General features: G+C 41.6%; 1 protein-coding gene across 3 annotated transcripts in view; it reads right to left on the minus strand.

Annotated features, from left to right (window-relative positions):
- The window catches only part of LOC139764467 (molecular chaperone MKKS-like), a 91,078-nt gene that overhangs the window by 26,684 nt on the left and 42,044 nt on the right, over positions 1–22,350 (minus strand). For 2 of the 3 annotated variants that reach the window (XM_071691019.1, XM_071691017.1), the window contains exon 3: positions 11,925–13,101. In XM_071691019.1, coding sequence (XP_071547120.1) covers positions 11,925–13,100 — 1,176 coding nt within the window. In that variant the 5' untranslated portion in view covers position 13,101. The remainder of the gene's footprint in view (positions 1–11,924; positions 13,102–22,350) is intronic. The other variant, XM_071691020.1, reaches the window with a different exon arrangement.

Here is a 22,350-nt window from a genome sequence, read left to right on the forward strand (position 1 = left end):
TTTCACCATTCTCTTCACCCCAACATTCTCTCTTTTCTGAAAACTTCTACAAATCTTCACCTTCACCTCCACAAGATAATGATCAGACATCCCTCCAGTTGCCCCTATCAGCACATTAACATCCAAAAGTCTCTCTTTCACGTGCCTATCAATTAACATGTAATCCAAAAATGCTTTCTGCTTACATACGTATTCTTAAGTATTTATTTATTTATCATACTCTGTCACTGTCTCCTGCGTTAGCAAGGTAGCGCATGGAAACAGACGAAAAAATGGCCCAACCCACGAACACACTTACATGTCAACATATGCACATATACGTACCTATACATACACAGACATATGGCTATATACACATGTACATAATTCATACTTGCTGCCTTTATTCATTCCCGCTGCCACCCCGCCACACTTGAAATGACAAACCCCCTCCCCCCGCATGCGTGCGAGGTAGTGCTAGGAAAGGAGAACAAAGGCCACATTCGTTCACACTCAGTCTCTAGCTGTCATGTATAATGCACCGAAACCACACCTCCCTTTCCACATCCAGGTCCCACAGAACTTTCCATGGTTTACCCCAGACGCTTCACATGCCCTGGTTCAATCCATTGACAGCACATCAACCCTGGCATAACACACCATCCCAATTCACTCTATTCCTTACGAGCTTTCACCCTCCTGCATGTTCAGGCCCCAATCGCTCAAAATCTTTTTCACTCCATCCTTCCACCTCCAATTTGGTCTCCCACTTCTCATTCCCTCCACCTCTGACACATATATCCTCTTTGTCAATCTTTCCTCACTCATTCTCTCCATGTGACCAAACCATTTCAATACACCCTCTTCTGCTCTCTCACCCACACTCTTTTTATTACCACACATCTCTCTTACCCTTTCATTACTTGAGCAAACCACATATTTTCCTCAAACATCTCATTTCCAACACATCCACCCTCCTCCGCACAACCCTATCTATAGCCCACACCTTGCAACCATATAACATTGTTGGAACCACTATTCCTTCAAACATACCCATTTTTGCTTTCCGAGATAATGTTCCCATCCTCCACACATTTTTCAACGCTCCCAGAACTTTTGCCCATTCCCCCCACCCTGTGACTCATTTCCACTTCCATGGTTCCATCCGCTGCCAAATCCACTTCCAGATATCTAAAACACTTCCCTTCCTCCAGTTTTTCTCCATTAAAACTTGCCTCCCAATTGACTAGCCCCTCAACCCTACTGTACCTTATAACCTTGCTCTTATTCACATTTACTCTCAGATTTCTTCCTTCACACACTTTACCAAATTCAGTCACCAGTTTCTGCAGTTTCTCACCCTAATCAGCCACCAGTGTTGTATCATCAGTGAACAACTGACTCACTTCCCAAGCCCTCTCATCCACACCAGACTGCATACTTGCCCCTCTCCCCAAAACTTGCATTCACCTCCCTAACAACCCCATCCATAAATAAATTAAACAACCATGTAGACATCACGCACCCCTGCCACAAACCTACTTTCACTGAGGACCAATCACTTTCCTCTCTTCCTACTCATACACATGCCTTACATCCTCGATAAAAACTTTTCACTGCTTCTAGCAACTTGCCTCCCACACCATATACTCTTAATACCTTCCACAGAGCATCTCTATCAAATCTATCATATGCCTTCTCCAGATCCATAAATGTTACATACAAATCCATTTGTTTTTCGAAGTATTTCTCACATATATTCTTCAAAGCATACACCTGATCCACACATCCTCTACCACTTCTGAAACCACACTGCTCCTCCCCCAATCTGATGCTTTGTACATGCCTTCACCCTCTCAATCAATACCCTCCCATACAATTTCCCAGGAATATACTTAAGTATATCTCTCTTTTTAAAACAGGTATTCCCAGTTCCCCAATTATGAATTACATCTGAAAAAATATAGGAAAAATATTCCGAGCACCAGGAGTTTCATCACTTATTTTCATAACTTTTGTCTTTAACTATGCAAAGAATAAGTTAAATTATATTTTTAATATATTGTTAAATGCAATTCACTTTAGTAGGTTTATGACTAATTCATATACTAATAAATGAATAAGAGTACAATATTAAGAAATATACTGTAACAGAAATATGGGCTGTACAAGTGTACAGTTTGGAATGTTTCCTGTGCCAGGTACATCTTACCAATTGAATGATATGGTAAACTGCATCTATCTATTTACCTATATCTCTGACCCATTTCCTTTGGAACTCCCATTGAAGGGGTGGCAACAGCAAGAGACTCCACTTATCCCTGTCCTTACATGCCTCTCTTACATATGCTATTCCATGCATTCTTCCATCATTCTCTACCTTCAGTATTTTTTAACCGTAAATTCAACTGCAACGCCATCCAATCCCGCCACACTGCAAAATTTCATCTTCCGCAAGGCTTTCACCAAACCACTCTCCCTGACTTCTCACATCACCCCAACCAAAACACCCTACATCTGCCACTCTATCGTCTAACACATTCAACAGTTCTTCAAAATACTCACTCCATCTCCTTGCTTCATCACTACCTGTTATCACTTTCCCCCTTCACCAATGTTCCCATTTCTTCTCTCGTATTATGCACATTATTTACCTCATTCCAAAACATCAATTTATTCTCCCTAAAGTTTACCGACTTTCTCACACCCCAACTCTAATTTGCCCTCTTTTTCAACCCTTGCACCTTCCTCTTGACTTCTTGCCACTTTCTCTTATACATCTCCCAGTCATTTGCACTCCTTCCTTGTACTGCCCAAATGCCTCTCTTTTCTCTTTCACAAACAACTTTACCTCATCCCATCACTCATTACCCTTTCTAATTTGCCTACTTCCCACCTTTCTTATGTTACATGCATCTCTTGCACATGCCATCACTGCTTCCCTAAATACATCTCATTTCTTATCCACTCCCCTCATGTCATTTGCTCTCACCTTTTGCCATTCTATACTCAATCTCTTCTAGTATTTCTTCACACAAGTCTCCTAACCAAGCTCACTTACTCTCACCACTCTCTTCTTCCCAATATGCTCTCTTTTTTGAATGCCTCTACAAATCTTCATCTTCTCCTTCACAAGATAGATATATTATTTATTTATTCATTTTGCTTTGTCTCTGTCTCCTGCGTTAGCGAGGTAGTGCAAGGAAACAGACGAAAGAATGGCCCAACCCACCCACATACACATGTATATACATACACATCCACACATGCAAATATACATACCTATACATCTCAACGTATACATATATTTACACACACAGACATTTACATATATACACATGCACATAATTCATACTGTCTGCCTTTATTCATTTCCATCGCCACTCCGCCACACATGAAAATAACCACCCCCTCCCCCCAAATGTGCGCGAGGTAGTGCTAGGAAAAGACAAAGGCCACTTTCGTTCACATTCAGTCTCTAGCTGTCATGTATAATGCACCCAAACCACAGCTCCCTTTCCACATCCAGGCTCCACAAAACTTTCCATGGTTTACCCTAGACGCTTCACATGCCCTGGTTCAATCCATTGACAGCACGTCGACCCCGGTATACCACATCGTTCCAATTCACTCTATTCTTTGCATGCCTTTCACCCTCCTGCATGTTCAGGCCCCAATCGCTCAATATCTTTTTCACTCCATCCTTCCATCTCCAATTTGGTCTCCCACTTCTCCTCGTTCCCTCCACCTCTGACACATATATCCTCTTGGTCAATCTTTCCTCACTCATTCTCTCCATGTGACCAACCCATTTCAATACATCCTCTTCTGCTCGCTCAACCACACTCTTTTTATTACCACACATCTCTCTTACCCTTTCATTATTTACTTGATCAAACCACCTCACACCACATATTGTCCTCAAACATCTCATCTCCAACACATCCACCCTTCTCTGCACAACCCTATCTATAGCCCATGCCTTACAACCATATAACATTGTTGGAACAACTATTCCTTTAAACATACCCATTTTTGCTCTCTGAAATAACGTTCTCGCCTTCCACACATTCTTCAACGCTCCCAGAGCCTTCGCACCTTTCCCCAGCCTGTGACTCATTTCCATGGTTCCATCCACTGCCAAATCCAATCCCAGATATCTAAAACACTTCACTTCCAGTTTTTCTCCATTCAAGCTTACCTCCCAATTTACTTGTCCCTCAACCCTACTGAACCTAATAACCATGTTCTTATTCATATTTACTCTCAGCTTTCTTCTTTCACATACTTTACCAAACTCAGTCACCAACTTCTGCAGTTTCTCACCCGAATCACCCACCAGTGCTGTATCATTGGCAAACAACAACCGACTCACTTCCCAAGCCCTCTCATCCACAACAGACTTCATACTTGCCCCTCTTTCCAAAACTCTTGCATTCAACTCCCTAACCACCCCATCAATAAGCAAATTAAACAATGATCGAGAAATCACACATCCCTGCCACAAACCGACATTCACTGTGAACCATTCACTTTCCTCTCTTCCTACTCATACCCATGCCTTACATCCTTGGTAAAAACTTTTCACTGCTTCTAGCAATTTACCTCCCACACCATATACTCTTGGAACCTTCCACAAAGCATCTTTATCCACCCTATTAGATGCCTTCATCATATAATATGAAATAAATGCTACAAACAAATCCATCTGTTTTTCTAAGTATTTCTCGCATACATTCTTCAAAACAAACACCTGATCCACACATCCTATACCACTCCTGAAACCACACTGCTCTTCCCCAATCTGATGCTCTGTACATGCCTTTACCCTCTCAATCAATACCCTCCCATATAATTTCCCAGGAATCCTTAACAACCTTATACCTCTGTAATTTGAACACTCACCTTTATCCCCTTTGCCTTTGTACAATGGCACTATGCATGCATTCCACCAATCCCAGGCACTTCACCATGATCCATACATCCAATGAATATCCTCACCAACCAATCAACAACATAGTTACCCCCATTTTTGATAAATTCCACTGCATTACCATCCAAACCCGCTGCCTTGCCTTCTTTCATCTTCTGCAAAGCATTCACTACCTCTTCTCTGTATACCAAACAATTCTCCCTGACCCTCTCACTTCGCATAACACTCTGACCAAAACACCCTATATCTGCCACTCTTATCATCAAACACATTCAACAAACCTTCAAAATACTCACTCCTCTTCACTTCATCATTACTTGTTATTACCTACCATTGGCCCCTTCACCGATGTTCCCATCTGTTCTCTTGGCTTAAGCTATTTCATGTGTGGCTGGGTGGCGATGGGAATGGATGAAGGCAGCAAGTGTATATATGTATATGTCTGTGTTTGTTTATGCATGTATATGCTGAAATGTATATGTATGTCTATGTGTGTGTGTAGGTGTTTCTGTACATACAGGTGTATGTGGGTGGGTTGGGCCATTCCTCGTCTGCTTCCTTGCGCTACCTTGCTAACATAGGAGAGGGCGATTAAGTATAATGAAATAAATAATAATTTTTTTTTTTTTTTTTTTTTTTATACTTTGTCGCTGTCTCCCGCGTTTGCGAGGTAGCGCAGGGAAACAGACGAAAGAAATGGCCCAACCCCCCCCCCCCCATACACATGTACATACACACATCCACACACGCAAATATACATACCTACACAGCTTTCCATGGTTTACCCCAGACGCTTCACATGCCCTGCTTCAATCCACCGACAGCACGTCAACCCCTGTATACCACATCGCTCCAATTCACTCTATTCCTTGCCCTCCTTTCACCCTCCTGCATGTTCAGGCCCCGATCACACAAAATCTTTTTCACTCCATCTTTCCACCTCCAATTTGGTCTCCCCCTTCTCCTCGTTCCCTCCACCTCCGACACATATATCCTCTTGGTCAATCTTTCCTCACTCATTCTCTCCATGTGCCCAAACCACTTCAAAACACCCTCTTCTGCTCATTGCCATTTCCCATGATAATGAGGTAATGCCAGGAAACAGACAAGGAAAGGCACATCCATTCACATAAACATATACCTACATATACAATCATAGTTGTGCTATGGTCATCATTAGTGCCTTGCAGGCATAGGAACACCTTCATAGCCCAGAGGGACAACAGTTGGCAGCATCCATACCCAAACACTTGAACACTGTTCTGCATGTGATAGATGGTTCTGCATGTGATATTAAAGTAATAAACATGATATGCCATTACTCTTTACCTTACATATTATTATATTGGATTATACTATATTGGATTACGTGTTAATTGACAGGCGCGCGAAAGACAGACTTTTGGATGTTAATGTGTTGAGAGGTGCAACTGGAGGGATGTCTGATCATTATTTTGTGGAGGCGAAGGTGAAGATTTGTAGGGATTTTCAGAAAAGAAAAGAGAATGTTGGGGTGAAGAGAGTGGTGAGAGTAAGTGAGCTTGGGAAGGAGAACTGTGTGAGGAAGTACCAGGAGGGACTGAGTACAGAATGGAAAAAGGTGAGAACAAAGGAGGTAAGGGGAGTGGGGGAGGAATGGGATGTATTTGGGGAAGCAGTGATGGCTTGTGCAAAAGATGCTTGTGGCATGAGAAGCGTGGGAGGTGGGTTGATTAGAAAGGGTAGTGAGTGGGGGGTGAAGAAATAAGATTATTAGTAAAAGAGAAGAGAGCGGCATTTGGACGATTTATGCAGGGAAAAAATGCAAATGAGTGGGAGTTGTATAAAAGAAAGAGGCAGGAGGTCAAGAGAAAGGTGCAAGAGGTGAAAAAGAGGGCAAATGAGAGTTGGGGTGAGAGAGTATCATTAAATTTTAGGGAGAATAAAAAGATGTTTTGGAAGGAGGTAAATAAAGTGCGTAAGACAAGGGAGCAAATGGGAACTTCAGTGAAGGGGGCTAATGGGGAGGTGATAACAAGTAGTGGTGATGTGAGAAGGAGATGGAGTGAGTATTTTGAAGGTTTGTTGAATGTGTTTGATGATAGAGTGGCAGATATAAGGTGTTTTGGTCGAGGTGGTGTTCAAAGTGAGAGGGTTAGGGAAAATGATTTGGTAAACAGAAAAGAGGTAGTAAAAGCTTTGCGAAAGATGAAAGCCGGCAAGGCAGCAGGTTTGGATGGTATTGCAGTGGAATTTATTAAAAAAAGGGGGTGACTGTATTGTTGACTGGTTGGTAAGGTTATTTAATGTATGTATGATTCATGGTGAGGTGCCCGAGGATTGGCGGAATGCTTGCATAGTGCCATTGTACAAAGGCAAAGGGGATAAGAGTGAGTGCTCAAATTACAGAGGTATAAGTTTGTTGAGTATTCCTGGTAAATCATATGGGAGGGTATTGATTGAGAGGGTGAAGGCATGTACAGAGCATCAGATTGGGGAAGAGCAGTGTGGTTTCAAATGTGGGAGAGGATGTGTGGATCAGGTGTTTGCTTTGAAGAATGTATGTGAGAAATACTTAGAAAAGCAAATGGATTTGTATGTAGCATTTATGGATCTGGAGAAGGCATATGATAGAGTTGATAGAGATGCTTTGTGGAAGGTATTAAGAATATATGGTGTGGGTGGCAAGTTGTTAGAAGCAGTGAAAAGTTTTTATCGAGGATGTAAGGCATGTGTACGTGTAGGATGAGAGGAAAGTGATTGGTTCTCAGTGAATGTAGGTTTGCGGCAGGGGTGTGTAAAGTCTCCATGGTTGTTTAATTTGTTTATGGATGGGGTTGTTAGGGAGGTGAATGCAAGAGTTTTGGAAAGAGGGACAAGTATGCAGTCTGTTGTGGATGAGAGAGCTTGGGAAGTGAGTCAGTTGTTGTTCGCTGATGATACAGCGCTGGTGGCTGATTCATGTGAGAAACTGCAGAAGCTGGTGACTGAGTTTGGTAAAGTGTGTGAACAAAGAAAGTTAAGAGTAAATGTGAATAAGAGCAAGGTTATTAGGTACAGTAGGGTTGAGAGTCAAGTCAATTGGGAGGTAAGTTTGAATGGAGAAAAACTGGAGGAAGTAAAGTGTTTTAGATATCTGGGAGTGGATCTGGCAGCGGATGGAACCATGGAAGCGGAAGTGAATCATAGGGTGGGGGAGGGGGCAAAAATTCTGGGAGCCTTGAAGAATGTGTGGAAGTCGAGAACATTATCTCGGAATGCAAAAATGGGTATGTTTGATGGAATAGTGGTTCCAACAATGTTGTATGGTTGCGAGGCGTGGGCTATGGATAGAGTTGTGCGGAGGAGGGTGGATGTGCTGGAAATGAGATGTTTGAGGACAATATGTGGTGTGAGGTGGTTTGATTGAGTAAGTAATGTAAGGGTAACAGAGATGTGTGGAAATAAAAACAGTGTGGTTGAGAGAGCAGAAGAGGATGTTTTGAAATGGTTTGATCACATGGAGAGAATGAGTGAGGAAAGATTGACCAAGAGGATATATGTGTCAGAGGTGGAGGGAACGAGAAGTGGGAGACCAAATTGGAGGTGGAAAGATGGAGTGAAAAGATTTTGAGTGATTGGGCCCTGAACATGCAGGAGGGTGAAAGGCGTGCAAGGAATAGAGTGAATTGGAACGATGTGGTATACCGGGGTCGACGTGCAGTCAATGGATTGAATCAGGGCATGTGAAGCGTCTGGGGGAAAGTTGTGTGGGGCCTGGATGTGGAAAGGGAGCTGTGGTTTCGGTGCATTATTACATGACAGATAGAGACTGAGTATGAACGAATGGGGCCTTTGTTGTCTTTTCCTAGCACTTCCTCGCACACATGAGGGGGGTGGGGGTTGTTATTCCATGTGTGGCGGGGTGGCGATGGGAATAAATAGAGGCAGACAGTATGAATTATGTACGAGGCAGACAGTATGAATTATGTACATGTGTATATATGTATATGTCTGTGTGTCTATATATATGTGTACATTGAGATGTATAGCTTTGTATATTTGCGTGTGTGGACATGTATGTATATACATGTGTATGTGGGTGGGTTGGGCCATTTCGTCAGTTTCCTTGCGCTACCTCGCTAACGCGGGAGACAGCGACAAAGCAAAATAATAATATATAATTATTATATTACTATTAGTGGTTCCAACAATGTTGTATGGTTGCGAGGCGTGGACTATGGATAGAGTTGTGCGCAGGAGGATGGATGTGCTGGAAATGAGATGTTTGAGGACAATGTGTGGTGTGAATAGGTTTGATCGAGTAAGTAACGTAAGGGTAAGAGAGATGTGTGGAAATAAAAAGAGCATGGTTGAGAGAGCAGAAGAGGGTGTTTTGAAATGGTTTGGTCACATGGAGAGAATGAGTGAGGAAAGATTGACCAAGAGGATATATGTGTCGGAGGTGGAGGGAACGAGGAGAAGAGGGAGACCAAATTGGAGGTGGAAAGATGGAGTGAAAAAGATTTTGTGTGATCGGGGCCTGAACATGCAGGAGGGTGAAAGGAGGGCAAAGAATAGAGTGAATTGGAGCGATGTGGTATACCGGGGTTGACGTGCTGTCGGTGGATTGAATCAAGGCATGTGTATCGGGGTGGGTTGGGCCATTTCTTTCGTCTGTTTCCTTGCGCTACCTCGCAAACGCGGGAGACAGCGACAAAGCAAAAAAAAAAGAAAAAAAAAAAAAAATACTATCTTGATATCTAATAAATGCTTGAGTATCAAATGCAACTTAAGGATACAGTCAACACATGCATTTACTTCTAGGTAATGTTGCAAGAAGGCACATTTAAGCATAACCATTAACATATTGCTTATGATGTGTGTCTAACACTGAAAATGTCTTTACGTGTGTTGCCATTCCCAGTTAATATAACCATACAAATTATATTCATATGGAAGATGTTAACGACAGGAAATGTTGTACATGCTATACGGCAACTGCTGTGGCATGCAGGGCTACCACCTTCATGCCTGGTCCTCTACCATTTCCCAAAAGTGTACTTCTGATGTGTCTCATTGTCATGAACATTATTTTTCAGATACTTTTCTGAGTGATAGTACAAAAGAAATAACAATCACCCACCTCTCATAACATACTTACATTCTCAACCACAACCATCTGTAACTCACTTCCTTACATTCCTTAACACACCTAAAACTTCTTCAATAAAAGTTCTATCCCTTCCTTTGCTTTCATCCTCACACTAACCCAAGAATTTACACCATGGACATTCCCAAACAATTTTCTCCCTTTCCCTAATGTTTAATTTCACTTGGAGCCTGCACATCCATGTTCCTCTCCCCAACTGTAATACCTATCTCTTCTTTCTCATCCTGGCTACATCCATGCACATTCAGACATCGTAGCCAGAGCCTTCGCAAATCACTCCTCATTTGGCTCCTTTTCCACTTTCATAAAGTGAAATACATGCAAGGGACAGGGACAGTTTCCAGCTCCTGTGCCTGCCCCTACTATCTACCTCTTATGACAGGCTGGAGATAAAAGGGTAGTTTTCTTACTTCCCTACTCCAAGGGATAAAGGAAACATGATATTAGAATAAGCTTCATATGAGTTAAATGTTGTTAGGTGAAAGGGAGAGAGGTTTGCATTTGAGTTCCAGTGACCCATGTGTTTATGAGGTAAAGAAAGAAAATGACCTGAGCCAATGCAGAGCTGACTCATTGCTATCATATCACTACTCCTCCCAACACCTCCCTAGTTTGTGCTTACCTAGTGGTAAGCACCTTACACCACCTACTACCTATATAAGAAAATATAGACACAAATATGAATAAACTATAGTGCTGTACAAGGACAAAAAAGCATATCATATATTTCATTATCTATGCCATATACTTATGATCAATAACATCAACTAAAGTGCTGTACAAGGACAAAGAAGCATATCATATACTTCATTATCTATGCCATATACTTATAATCAATAACATAAACTATAGTGCTGTACACGGACAAAGAAGCATATCATTTACTTCATTATCTATGCCATATACTTATGATCAATAACATAAACTATAGTGCTGTACACGGACAAAGAAGCATATCATTTACTTCATTATCTATGCCATATACTTATAATCAATAACATAAACTATAGTGCTGTACACGGACAAAGAAGCATATCATTTACTTCATTATCTATGCCATATACTTATGATCAATAACATAAATCCCATTTAAATGGGGCAGATGAATGGCACACTCAGGAATGCACTTTGGGAAAATTAATTCTGTAGAACTTGGAATCCCCAGCCTAGCTGTCTAGTAAAGGGTAGGGACAACCAAATGCCTGGGATCATTTGCTACCTTCCTAAAACTGGTAAATCATCAATATAAATTTCCCAATCACTTTGGTATCACTTGAAACTTTCTTGGCACTTATACTTTAAAGACACAAAAAAATGGAACACCAACGCTGTACTGGATTTCCTCTTCCTGCAGATGTGACCATAAAGGACATTTCGGCCTCAGACCTGAAACTGTATGCAGGTATCTGCTTTTCTGTGTAGTTCCACCTCAGTTATCATAAATGCCTTACATAACTCACCAACATCAAAAGGATTTGAATTCCATTTGAAAATTAAACCAATTATTTGTTTTTCATATATTTGCACACATTCTTAGCCATGTTCACCTACAGCCTGCTGTAAAGCTGGGTGGTTTGTGCAGAATATCAACCAATACATCATAATTCTCGTATCTCCTATGGTCCCTCCCATCCGTTTTAACACACTCTATGTAATCCTTCTGGTCATCTCCTTACATCCATAAATGTGCACATTAAATTACTAATAATACTTTCAAGCTTCAGCCACATGAGTTAATGTTTACTACTGTGTTAAGAACTGGTGGAAGTTTGGCATCCTGACAGGTAAATTTCATCTAAGAATAAGAAATTTGCTGCAGTTTTAATCTGGAAAGGTAATTCAAGCCAAGTGTCACAGACTAAAATGAACAATAAAACCCACCTTAAGAGTTGAAAGAATGCTTGGACTTGCCACAGGAAGTAGGAGAGTAGAAACACAACTTTCAGTGTAGTCAAGTAAAATATAAGTTTTCTGGTTATATACAATATGCTGTACAGTGGTCAACTTGCCCAATAAAACATTATCCAGTTCCACCGACAGGTTACATAAGTCACTGACAGCTTGACAACCACTTACTTTCATAACTGCTTCAGTGGTGCTCGTACCCATTCTCTCCAGTACTAAATAACCTTTTCGCTCTAGTTCAAATTTAATAACTGGGTGGATTGGCTTCTGGCTAGCTAATATATGGATGTTTCTCCTCTTCATACATGAAAGAAGGCTAGGAAGAACTTTATTAATGAAATTTTCCTCTACTGTTCCTCTCCCTCTCCAATGCATGGATATATTCCTTCCTTCCACACAAAGTATTGGCACACTAAAGAGCAAGATGCTAAAGATGTTGTGCACTCCCATCTTCTCAATTCGTTGAGGACATATGTCTGGTTCCCTGTGTAAGACACCATCAAAGACCATGCCCTCTGTACATGAGGATCCTTCTTGGGTAGCAATGTAGACATGGCCAAACCCATTTGAGGAATATTCATTTGGGACACTTTTAAGAAATGCTCGAACAATATTAAGACTGAGATCATGAACTGCTGGTGTGCTAAGGTTCAAACAGTTCTTTGCCCTAAGTATTGTCTTCACAAATGAAGTAACTTGCTCCATATCCCCAATGTCCAAATCCAGGGTTACTTCAGCTGGATACTTTGAAAGGAGGTCTAGTAGTTCAGATATGATCCATTCTGAAATATCACTGAGCACTGGGTGAGGCACATCCTCCTCACATCTCAGAGCTTCTTCTAACAGCCTGACACAAAGGGCACCAGTGTAGAGACCATTCAGACCACAAGTTGCATGCTGAGCACTTATCAGTGCATTAATGTACTTTACACTTGGATGATTAAATGATAACTGTTTTATAACTTCAGAAGATGATGCAATCAAAATTTCCCTTCCTGCAGCATTAGAAATCAAAACTGAGCTTCCTTTTGGTCCATACATCGAAAAAAGGAGTCTCCGATACTGGCATAACATTGAGATATATGCTGGATCCTGCATGCTGTGGCAGAACAACCCTCTCACATGCTCTTCCTCAAGTTGGACACCAGTCATACTGCAATGAAATGGCTTCTATGTTGTACCTGATATGATGTAAATTTACCATAATTAATCACTCAAAAAGAATATGTACTTCATGTTTTACTTTAATATACTGGACATGGATTGGGGAAGTGAGTGCAGTGAAATGACATATACCTATCTATCCCATGGATATAGCAATGAATTTAGGAGATATCTTTAAAAAGAATTATCCTCACTTAACCCTTACACACCAGCTAACTTGCAAAAGGTTGCTCATGATCTAGAAAGAAAATTTTTCTTTCTTTCATTCTTGTTCACTGTTTTGTGCATTAGCATGGTACTGCCAGAAACAGATAAAGAAACGACCTCATTCACTTGGATACATTCTCTATCTGTCATGTGCTATGCACCAAAACCACAGTCCCCTATCCATAATCAGGCCCATCAGGCTTTTCCATGGCTTACCTCAGCTGCTTCATATGCCCTGGTTCAGTCTAGTGATAGCACATCGTTCCATGTATACCATAACACTAATTCACTCTATCCCATGCGCACCTTTCGCCTTTCTGCTTGTTCAGGTCCCAAGTACTCAAAATCTTATTCACTCCATCCTTCCCTCTCCAATTTGGTCTTCCCTTTCTCCTGGTTCCCTCATTTTCTCAAACATATATCCTCTTTGTCAACCTTTCCTCACTCATTCTCTCCATATGTCAAAAGCATTTCAGCACACCCTCTTCATATCACTTAATCATAATCTTTGTATTACAACTCCTCTCTCTTACCCTATCATAATTTGCTCAATCAATCCTCCTCGCACAGCACACTGTCCCCAACCTGCCCTCCTTTTCAGCTCCTCCATCTTCTTCCTGACCCTCAACTGTTTCTTTTGCAGATTTCCTTATTAATCACACTCTTTCCCTGTGAGTAACACCCTTTTCTAATTCACTAGCAACATAACTTTGTTATGCATCCACTCCAGAAAACAGATGAAGAAAGACACATCCACTCACAAACACATGCATATACATATACACACCTACACATACATATATATACATACATACATACATTGATTGAGAGGGTGAAGGCATGTACAGAGCATCACAATGGGGAAGAGCAGTGTGGTTTCAGAAGTGGTAGAGGATGTGTGGATCAGGTGTTTGCTTTGAAGAATGTTTGTGAGAAATACTTAGAAAAGCAAATGGATTTGTATGTAGCATTTATGGATCTGGAGAAGGCATATGATAGAGTTGATAGGGATGCTCTGTGGAAGGTATTAAGAATATATGGTGTGGGAGGCAAGTTGTTAAAAACAGTGAAAAGTTTCTATCGAGGATGTAAGGCATGTGTACGTGTAGGAAGAGAGGAAAGTGATTGGTTCTAAGTGAATGTAAGTTTGCGGCAGGGGTGTGTGATGTCTCAATGGTAGTTTAATTTGTTTATGGATGGGGTTGTTAGGGAGGTGAATGCAAGAATTTTGGAAAGGGGCAAGTATGCAGTCTGTTGTGGATGAGAGAGCTTGGGAAGTGAGTCAGTTGTTCGCTGATGATACAGCGCTGATGGCTGATTCATGTGAGAAACTGCAGAAGCTGGTGACTGAGTTTGGTAAAGTGAGTGAAAGAAGAAAGTTGAGAGTAAATGTGAATAAGAGCAAGGTTATTAGGTACAGTAGGGTTAAGGGTCTAGTCAATTGGGAGGTAAGTTTGAATGGAGAAAAACTGGAGGAAGTGAAGTGTTTTAGATATCTGGGAGTGGATTTGGCAGCGGATGGAACCATGGAAGCAGAAGTGAATCATAGGGTGGGGGAGGGGGCAAAAATTCTGGGAGCCTTGAAGAAAGTGTGGAAGTCAAGAACATTATCTCGGAAAGCAAAAATGGGTATGTTTGAAGGAATAGTGGTTCCAACAATTTGTATGGTTGAGAGGCGTGGGCTATGGATAGAGTTGTGCGCAGGAGGGTGGATGTGCTGGAAATGATATGTTTGAGGACAATATGTGGTGTGAGGTGGTTTGATCAAGTAAGTAATAATAGGGTAGGAGAGATGTGTGGTAATAAAAAGTGTGGTTGAGAGAGCAGAAGAGGGTGTTTTGAAATGGTTTGGCCACATGGAGAGAAAGAGAGAGGAAAGATTGACAAAGAGGATATATGTGTCAGAGGTGGAGGGAACGAGAAGTGGGAGACCAAACTGGAGGTGGAAAGATGAAGTGAAAAAGATATTGAGTGATCGAGGCCTGAACATGCAGGAGGGTGAAAGGCGTGCAAGGAATAGAGTGAACTGGAACGATGTGGTATATCGGGATCGACATGCTGTCAACAGATTGAACCAGGGCACGTGACGCATCTTGGTGTAAACCGTGAAAAGTTCTATGGGGCCTGGATGTGGAAAGGGAGCTGTGGTTTCGGTGCATTATTACATGACAGCTGGCGACTGAGTGTGAATGAACGGGGCCTTTGTTGTCTTTTCCTAGCGCTACCTCGCAGACATGAGGGGGAGGGGGTTGTTATTTCATGTATATATATATATATATATATATATATATATGTCTGTGTGTGTATATATATATGTATACGTTGAAATGTATAGGTATGTATATTTGCGTGTGTGGACGAGTATGTATATACATGTGTATGTGGGTGGGTTGGGCCACTCTTTTGTCTGTTTCCTTGCGCTACCTCGCTAACGCGGGAGACAGTGACAAAGCAAAATAAAAATAATAAATACATGCATCTAAACATACATACATATACATATGCATATATACACATGTACATATTCATATTTGCTCGCCTTCATCCATTCCTGACACCCTACCCCACAGGAAACAGCACAAATGCATGAATGAGAAGATAAAAAAATCACATATACATTCTCTTCTCCTCCTCCATAACCAATCGCCATCCCCTTTATTAATGAGGTAGCACTAGAAAACAGAATAAAAAAAGGCCACAACTGTTCACACTCATTCTCTAGCAGTCATGTGTAATGCACCGAAACCATAGTTCCCTATCCACATCTTGGCTCCACAGACCCTTCCATGGTTTAACCTGGACATTATACATACCCTAGTCCAGTCCAAAGATGGCACATTGACCCCAGTATACCATATCCTTCCAATTCACTCAATTCCATGCATACCTTTCACCCTCCTGCATGTTCAGGGCCTGAACACTCAAAATCTTTTTCACTCGTCTTTCCACATGCAATTTGGTCCCCCACTTCTTGCTCCATCCACTTCTAACAAATATATCCTCTCTGTCAACCTTCCCTCACTCATTCTCTCCATATGTCCAAACCATATCAACACACTCTCTTCTGCTTTCTCAAACACACACTTTCTATTCCACACACCTCTCTCACCCTTTCATTATTTACTTCATCAATCCATCTCACACCACATAATGTCCTCAAACATTTCATTTCCAACACATCCACCCTACTCCAAACAACCCCATCTACAGCCCATGCCTCACAACCACATAATACTGTTGGAACTATTATTCTTCAAACATACCCATTTTTGCTTCCCAAGATAAAGTTCTCTTTCCACACATTCTTCATTGTTCCCAGAACCTTCAACCCCTCCCCACCCTATGACTCACTTCCACTTCCATGGTTCCATTTGCTGCTAAGACCATTCCTGGATATCTAAAACACTTCACTTCTTCCAATTTTTCTCCTTTCAAACTTAATCCCAACTAACATATCCCTCAACCCTGCTGAACCTAATAACCTTGCTCTTATTCGCAACTTCTGCAGTTTCTCACTCGAATCAGCCACCAGTGCTGACACTTCTCAGGCCCTCTTATCCCCAACAGATTGCATACTGCTCCTCTCTCCAAATCTCTTGCATTTACCTCCCTAATCAGCCCATTCATAAAAAATTAAATAACCATGGTGACATCACACACCCCTACAGCAGACTGACTCACTGGGAACCAATCACTCTCCTCTCATATTACTCATACACATGCCTTACACCCTTGATAAAAACTTCTCTGCTTCTAGCATCTTACCTCCCACACCATACATTCTTTAGACCTTCTAAAAAGCATCTCTATCAACCATCTCATATGCCTTCTCTAGATCTATAAATTGCAAAGAGGACATGTCTGTCAGAAGTGGAGAGAAAATGGAAAAGCAGGAGACCAATTGGAGGTGGAAGGATGGAGTGAAAAAGATTTTGATCAGGATATGAACATGCAGGGGAGTGAAAGGAGTGCATGGAATAGAGTGAAAGAAAGGTCGGTGGGTCCTGAATGTGGACAGAGGGCTATGGTTTCGGTATATTACACGACACATAAAGACTGTGTGCGAACAAATGTGGCCATATTTAACTGTTTTGCTAGTGCTACCTCGTTGAAGCAGGGAAAGCGATGCTCTTTCTTGTGGAGCGGGGTAGCACTATAAATGGATGAAGGCAAGCAAATATGAATACGTACATGTGTATATATGTATGTATATGCATGTATATGTTGATATGTATGTATATAAGTGTGTATGGGCGCTTATCTATAGATTATCATTATCATTCTTTTTTTTTAATACTTTGTCACTGTCTCCCGCGTTAGCAAGGTAGCGCAAGGAAACAGACAAAAGAATGGCCCAACCCACCCACATACACATGTATATACATACACATCCACACACGCACATATACATACCTATACATCTCAACACATACATATATATACACACACAGACATATACATATATACACATGTACATAATTCATACTGTCTGCCCTCATTAATTCCCGTCGCCACCCCGCCATACATGAAATGACAAACCCCTCCCCCACATGTGCATGAGGTAGCACTAGGAAAAGACAACAAAGTCCACATTCATTCACACTCAGTCTCTAGCTGTGATGTATAATGCACCAAAACCACAGCCCCCTTTCCACATCCAGGCCCCATACAACTTTCCCTGGTTTACCCCAGACACTTCAAATGCCCTGGTTCAATCCACTGACAGCATGTCGACCCCAGTATACCACATCGTTCCAATTCAATCTATTCCTTGCATGCCTTTCACCCTCCTGCATGTTCAGGCCCTGATCACTCAAAATCTTTTTCACTCCATCTTTCCACCTCCAATTTGGTCTCCCACTTCTCCTCATTCCCTCCACCTCTGACACACATATATCCTCTTTGTCAATCTTTCCTCACTCATTCTCTCCATGTGACCAAACCATTTCAAAACGCACTCTTCTGCTCTCTCAACCACACTCTTTTTATTACCACACATCTCTCTTACCCTTTCATTACTTACTCGATCAAACCACCTCACACCACATATTGTCCTCAAACATCTCATTTCCAACACATCCACCCTCCTCCGCACAACTCTATCTATAGCCCATGCCTCGCAACCATATAACATTGTCGGAACTACTATTCCTTCAAACATATCTGCTTTCTGAGATAACATTCTCACCTTCCACGCATTTTTCAACGCTCCCAGAACTTTCGCCCCCTCCCCCACCCTATGACTCACTTCTGCTTCCATGGTTCCATCCGCTGCCAAATCCACTCCCAGATATCTAAAACACTTCACTTCCTCCAGTTTTTCTCCATTCAAAAGTACCTTCCAACTGACTTGTCCCTCAACCCTTACCTAATAACCTAGCTCTTATTCACATTTACTCAGATTTCATCTTTCACACACTTTACCAAACTCAGTAACCAGCTTCTGCAGTTTCTCATCCGAATCAGCCACCAGCACTGTATCATCAGCGAACAACAACTGACTCACTTCCCAAGCTCTCTCACCCACAACAGACTGCATACTTGCCCCTCTCTCCAAAACTCTTGCATTCACCTCCCTAACAACCCCATCCATAAACAAATTAAACAACCATGGAGACATCACGCACCATGCCACAAAATGACATTCACTGAGAACCAATCACTTTCCTCTCTTCCTACTCATACACACGCCTTACATCCTTGATAAAAACTTTTCACTGCTTCTAACAACTTTCCTCCCACACCATATATTCTTAATACCTTCCACAGATCTCTATCAACTCTTATCATATGCCTTCTCCAGATCCATAAATACTACATACAAATCCATTTGCTTTTCTAAGTATTTCTCACAAACATTCTTCAAAGCAAACACCTGATCCACACATCCTCTACCACTTCTGAAACCACACTGCTCTTCCCCAATCTGATGCTCTGTACATGCTTTCACCCTCTCAATCAATACCCTCCCATACAATTTCCCAGGAATATTCAACAAACTTATACCTCTGTAATTTGAGCACTCACTCTTATCCCCTTTACCTTTGTACAATGGCACTACGCAAGCATTCTGCCAATCCTCAGGCACCTCACCATGAGTCATACATATATTAAATAACCTTACCAACCAGTCAACAACACAGTCACCCCCTTTTCAAATAAATTCCACTGCAATACCATCCAAACCCACTGCCTTGCCAGCTTTCATCTTCCACAAAGCTTTTACTACCTCTTCTCTGTTTACCAAATCATTCTCCCTAACCCTCTCACTTTGCACACCACCTCGACCAAAACACCCTATATCTGCCACTCTATCATCAAACACATTCAACAAACTTTCAAAATACTCACTCCATCTCCTCACATGACCACTAATTGTTACCACCTCCCCATTAGCCCCCTTCACTGATGTTCCTATTTGTTCCCTTGTCTTACGCACTTTATTTACCTCCTTCCAAAACATCTTTTTATTCTCCCTAAAATTGGGGATGAGAGAGCTTGGGAAGTGAGTCAGTTGTTGTTCGCTGATGATACAGTGCTGGTGGCTGATTCATGTGAGAAACTGCAGAAGCTGGTGACTGAGTTTGGTAAAGTGTGTGAAAGAAGAAAGTTAAGAGTAAATGTGAATAAGAGCAAGGTTATTAGGTACAGTAGGGTTGAGGGTCAAGTCAATTGGGAGGTGAATTTGAATGGAGAAAAACTGGAGGAAGTGAAGTGTTTTAGATATCTGGGAGTGGATCTGGCAGCGGATGGAACCATGGAAGCGGAAGGGGATCATAGGGTGGGGGAGGGGGCGAAAATTCTGGGAGCCTTGAAGAATGTGTGAAAGTCGAGAACATTATCTCGGAAAGCAAAAATGGGTATGTTTGAAGGAATAGTGGTTCCAACAATGTTGTATGGTTGCGAGGCGTGGGCTATGGATAGAGTTGTGCGCAGGAGGATGGATGTGCTGGAAATGAGATGTTTGAGGACAATGTGTGGTGTGAGGTGGTTTGATCGAGTAAGTAACGTAAGGGTAAGAGAGATGTGTGGAAATAAAAAGAGCGTGGTTGAGAGAGCAGAAGAGGGTGTTTTGAAATGGTTCGGGCACATGGAGAGAATGAGTGAGGAAAGATTGACCAAGAGAATATATGTGTCGGAGGTGGAGGGAACGAGGAGAAGAGGGAGACCAAATTGGAGGTGGAAAGATGGAGTGAAAAAGATTTTGTGTGATCAGGGCCTGAACATGCAGGAGGGTGAAAGGAGGGCAAGGCATAGAGTGAATTGGAACGATGTGGTATACCGGGGTTGACGTGCTGTCAGTGGATTGAATCAGGGCATGTGAAGCGTCTGGGGTAAACCATGGAAAGCTGTGTAGGTATGTATATTTGCGTGTGTGGACGTATGTATATACATGTGTATGGGTGTGGGTTGGGCCATTTCTTTCGTCTGTTTCCTTGCGCTACCTCACAAACGCGGGAGACAGCGGCAAAAAAAAAAATTTAATGATACTCTCTCTCTCTCTCTCTCTCCAACTCATATTTGCCCTCTTTTTCACCTCTTGCACCTCTCTTGCATATATATATATATATATATATATATATATTTTATTTCATACTATTTGCCATTTCCCGCGTTAGCGAGGTAGCGTTAAGAACAGAGAACTGGGCCTTAGAGGGAATATCCTCACCTGACCCCCGTCTCTGTTCCTTCTTTTGGAAAATTAAAAAAAAAAAAACAAGAAAGGGGAGGATTTCCAGCCACCCGCTCCCTCCCCTTTTAGTCGCCTTCTACGACACCCAGGGAATACGTGGGAAGTATTCTTTCTCCCCTATCCCCAGGGATAATATAAAAATATAAAATAATATAATATAATATAAAAATATATATATATATATATATATATATATATATATATATATATATATATTTTTTTTTTTTAAACTATTCGCCATTTCCCGCATTAGCGAGGTAGCGCTAAGAACAGAGGACTGGGCCTTTTTTGGAATATCCTCACCTGGCCCCCCTCTGTTCCTTCTTTTGGAAAATTTAAAAAAAAAACGAGAGGGGAGGAATTCCAGCCCCCCGCTCCCTCCCCTTTTAGTCGCCTTCTTCGACACGCAGGGAATACATGGGAAGTATTCTTAAACCCCTATCCCCAGGGATATAATAATAATAATAATAATAATAATAATAATAATAATAATAATAATAATAAACAATAATAATAATATAACAAAAGACAGCACTCCCTAGTTCCTTCTTACATTCCATTTTTTAGAAACTGAAATACAGGGAGGGAAAAGTTTCCAGGCCCCTGCACCTGCTCCCATTATTTACCTTTTAAGACATCAAAGAAGTATGTTGAGAATTCTTTCTCCCCTACCCTAGGGAGCTAGAGATGAAAAGGTGGGAGAAGTGTCTTAATAAAAAGAGTGTGGTTGACAGAGCTGAGGAGGGTGTGCTGAAATGGTTTGAACTTATGGATAGAATGAATAGGGATATATGTGTCAGAAGTGGAGGGAACAAGGAGAATGGGAGGACCAAATTGGAGATGGAAGGATGGTGTAAAAAACATTTTGAGTGACTGGGACCTGAACATGCAGAAGGGTGAAAGGCATGAATGGGATAAAAGAACTGGAATTATGTGTTATACAGTGATCTACAGTAGATATGCTGTCAATGGACAACCAGGGTATGTGGAACATCTGGGATAAACCACAGGAAGGTTGGGTGGGAGGGCTGGATGTGGATAGGAAGCTGTGGTTCTGGTGCATCACACATGACAACTTGAGAATGGATGCGAGCGGATGTGGCCTTTCTTTGTTCATGGCGCTACCTTGCTAACATGGGAAATGGCAATCAAGTATAAAAAAATAAATAAATGATAGAAAGATGGGGTAAGACATGTAAGTGTGATATCTCTCATGTTATCTTCAACGTGTATGGATAATGTTATGATGATATTCAGAAAAGAGAACGAGATATGGAGCATACATACTCTTTAGCTGATGATACATGCCTTCATGGAGTGCAAGTACAAGAGAAGAGA

The sequence above is a fragment of the Panulirus ornatus genome, chromosome 50 (genome assembly GCF_036320965.1).
Source record: "Panulirus ornatus isolate Po-2019 chromosome 50, ASM3632096v1, whole genome shotgun sequence".
Classification (NCBI taxonomy): Eukaryota; Metazoa; Arthropoda; class Malacostraca; order Decapoda; family Palinuridae; genus Panulirus; species Panulirus ornatus.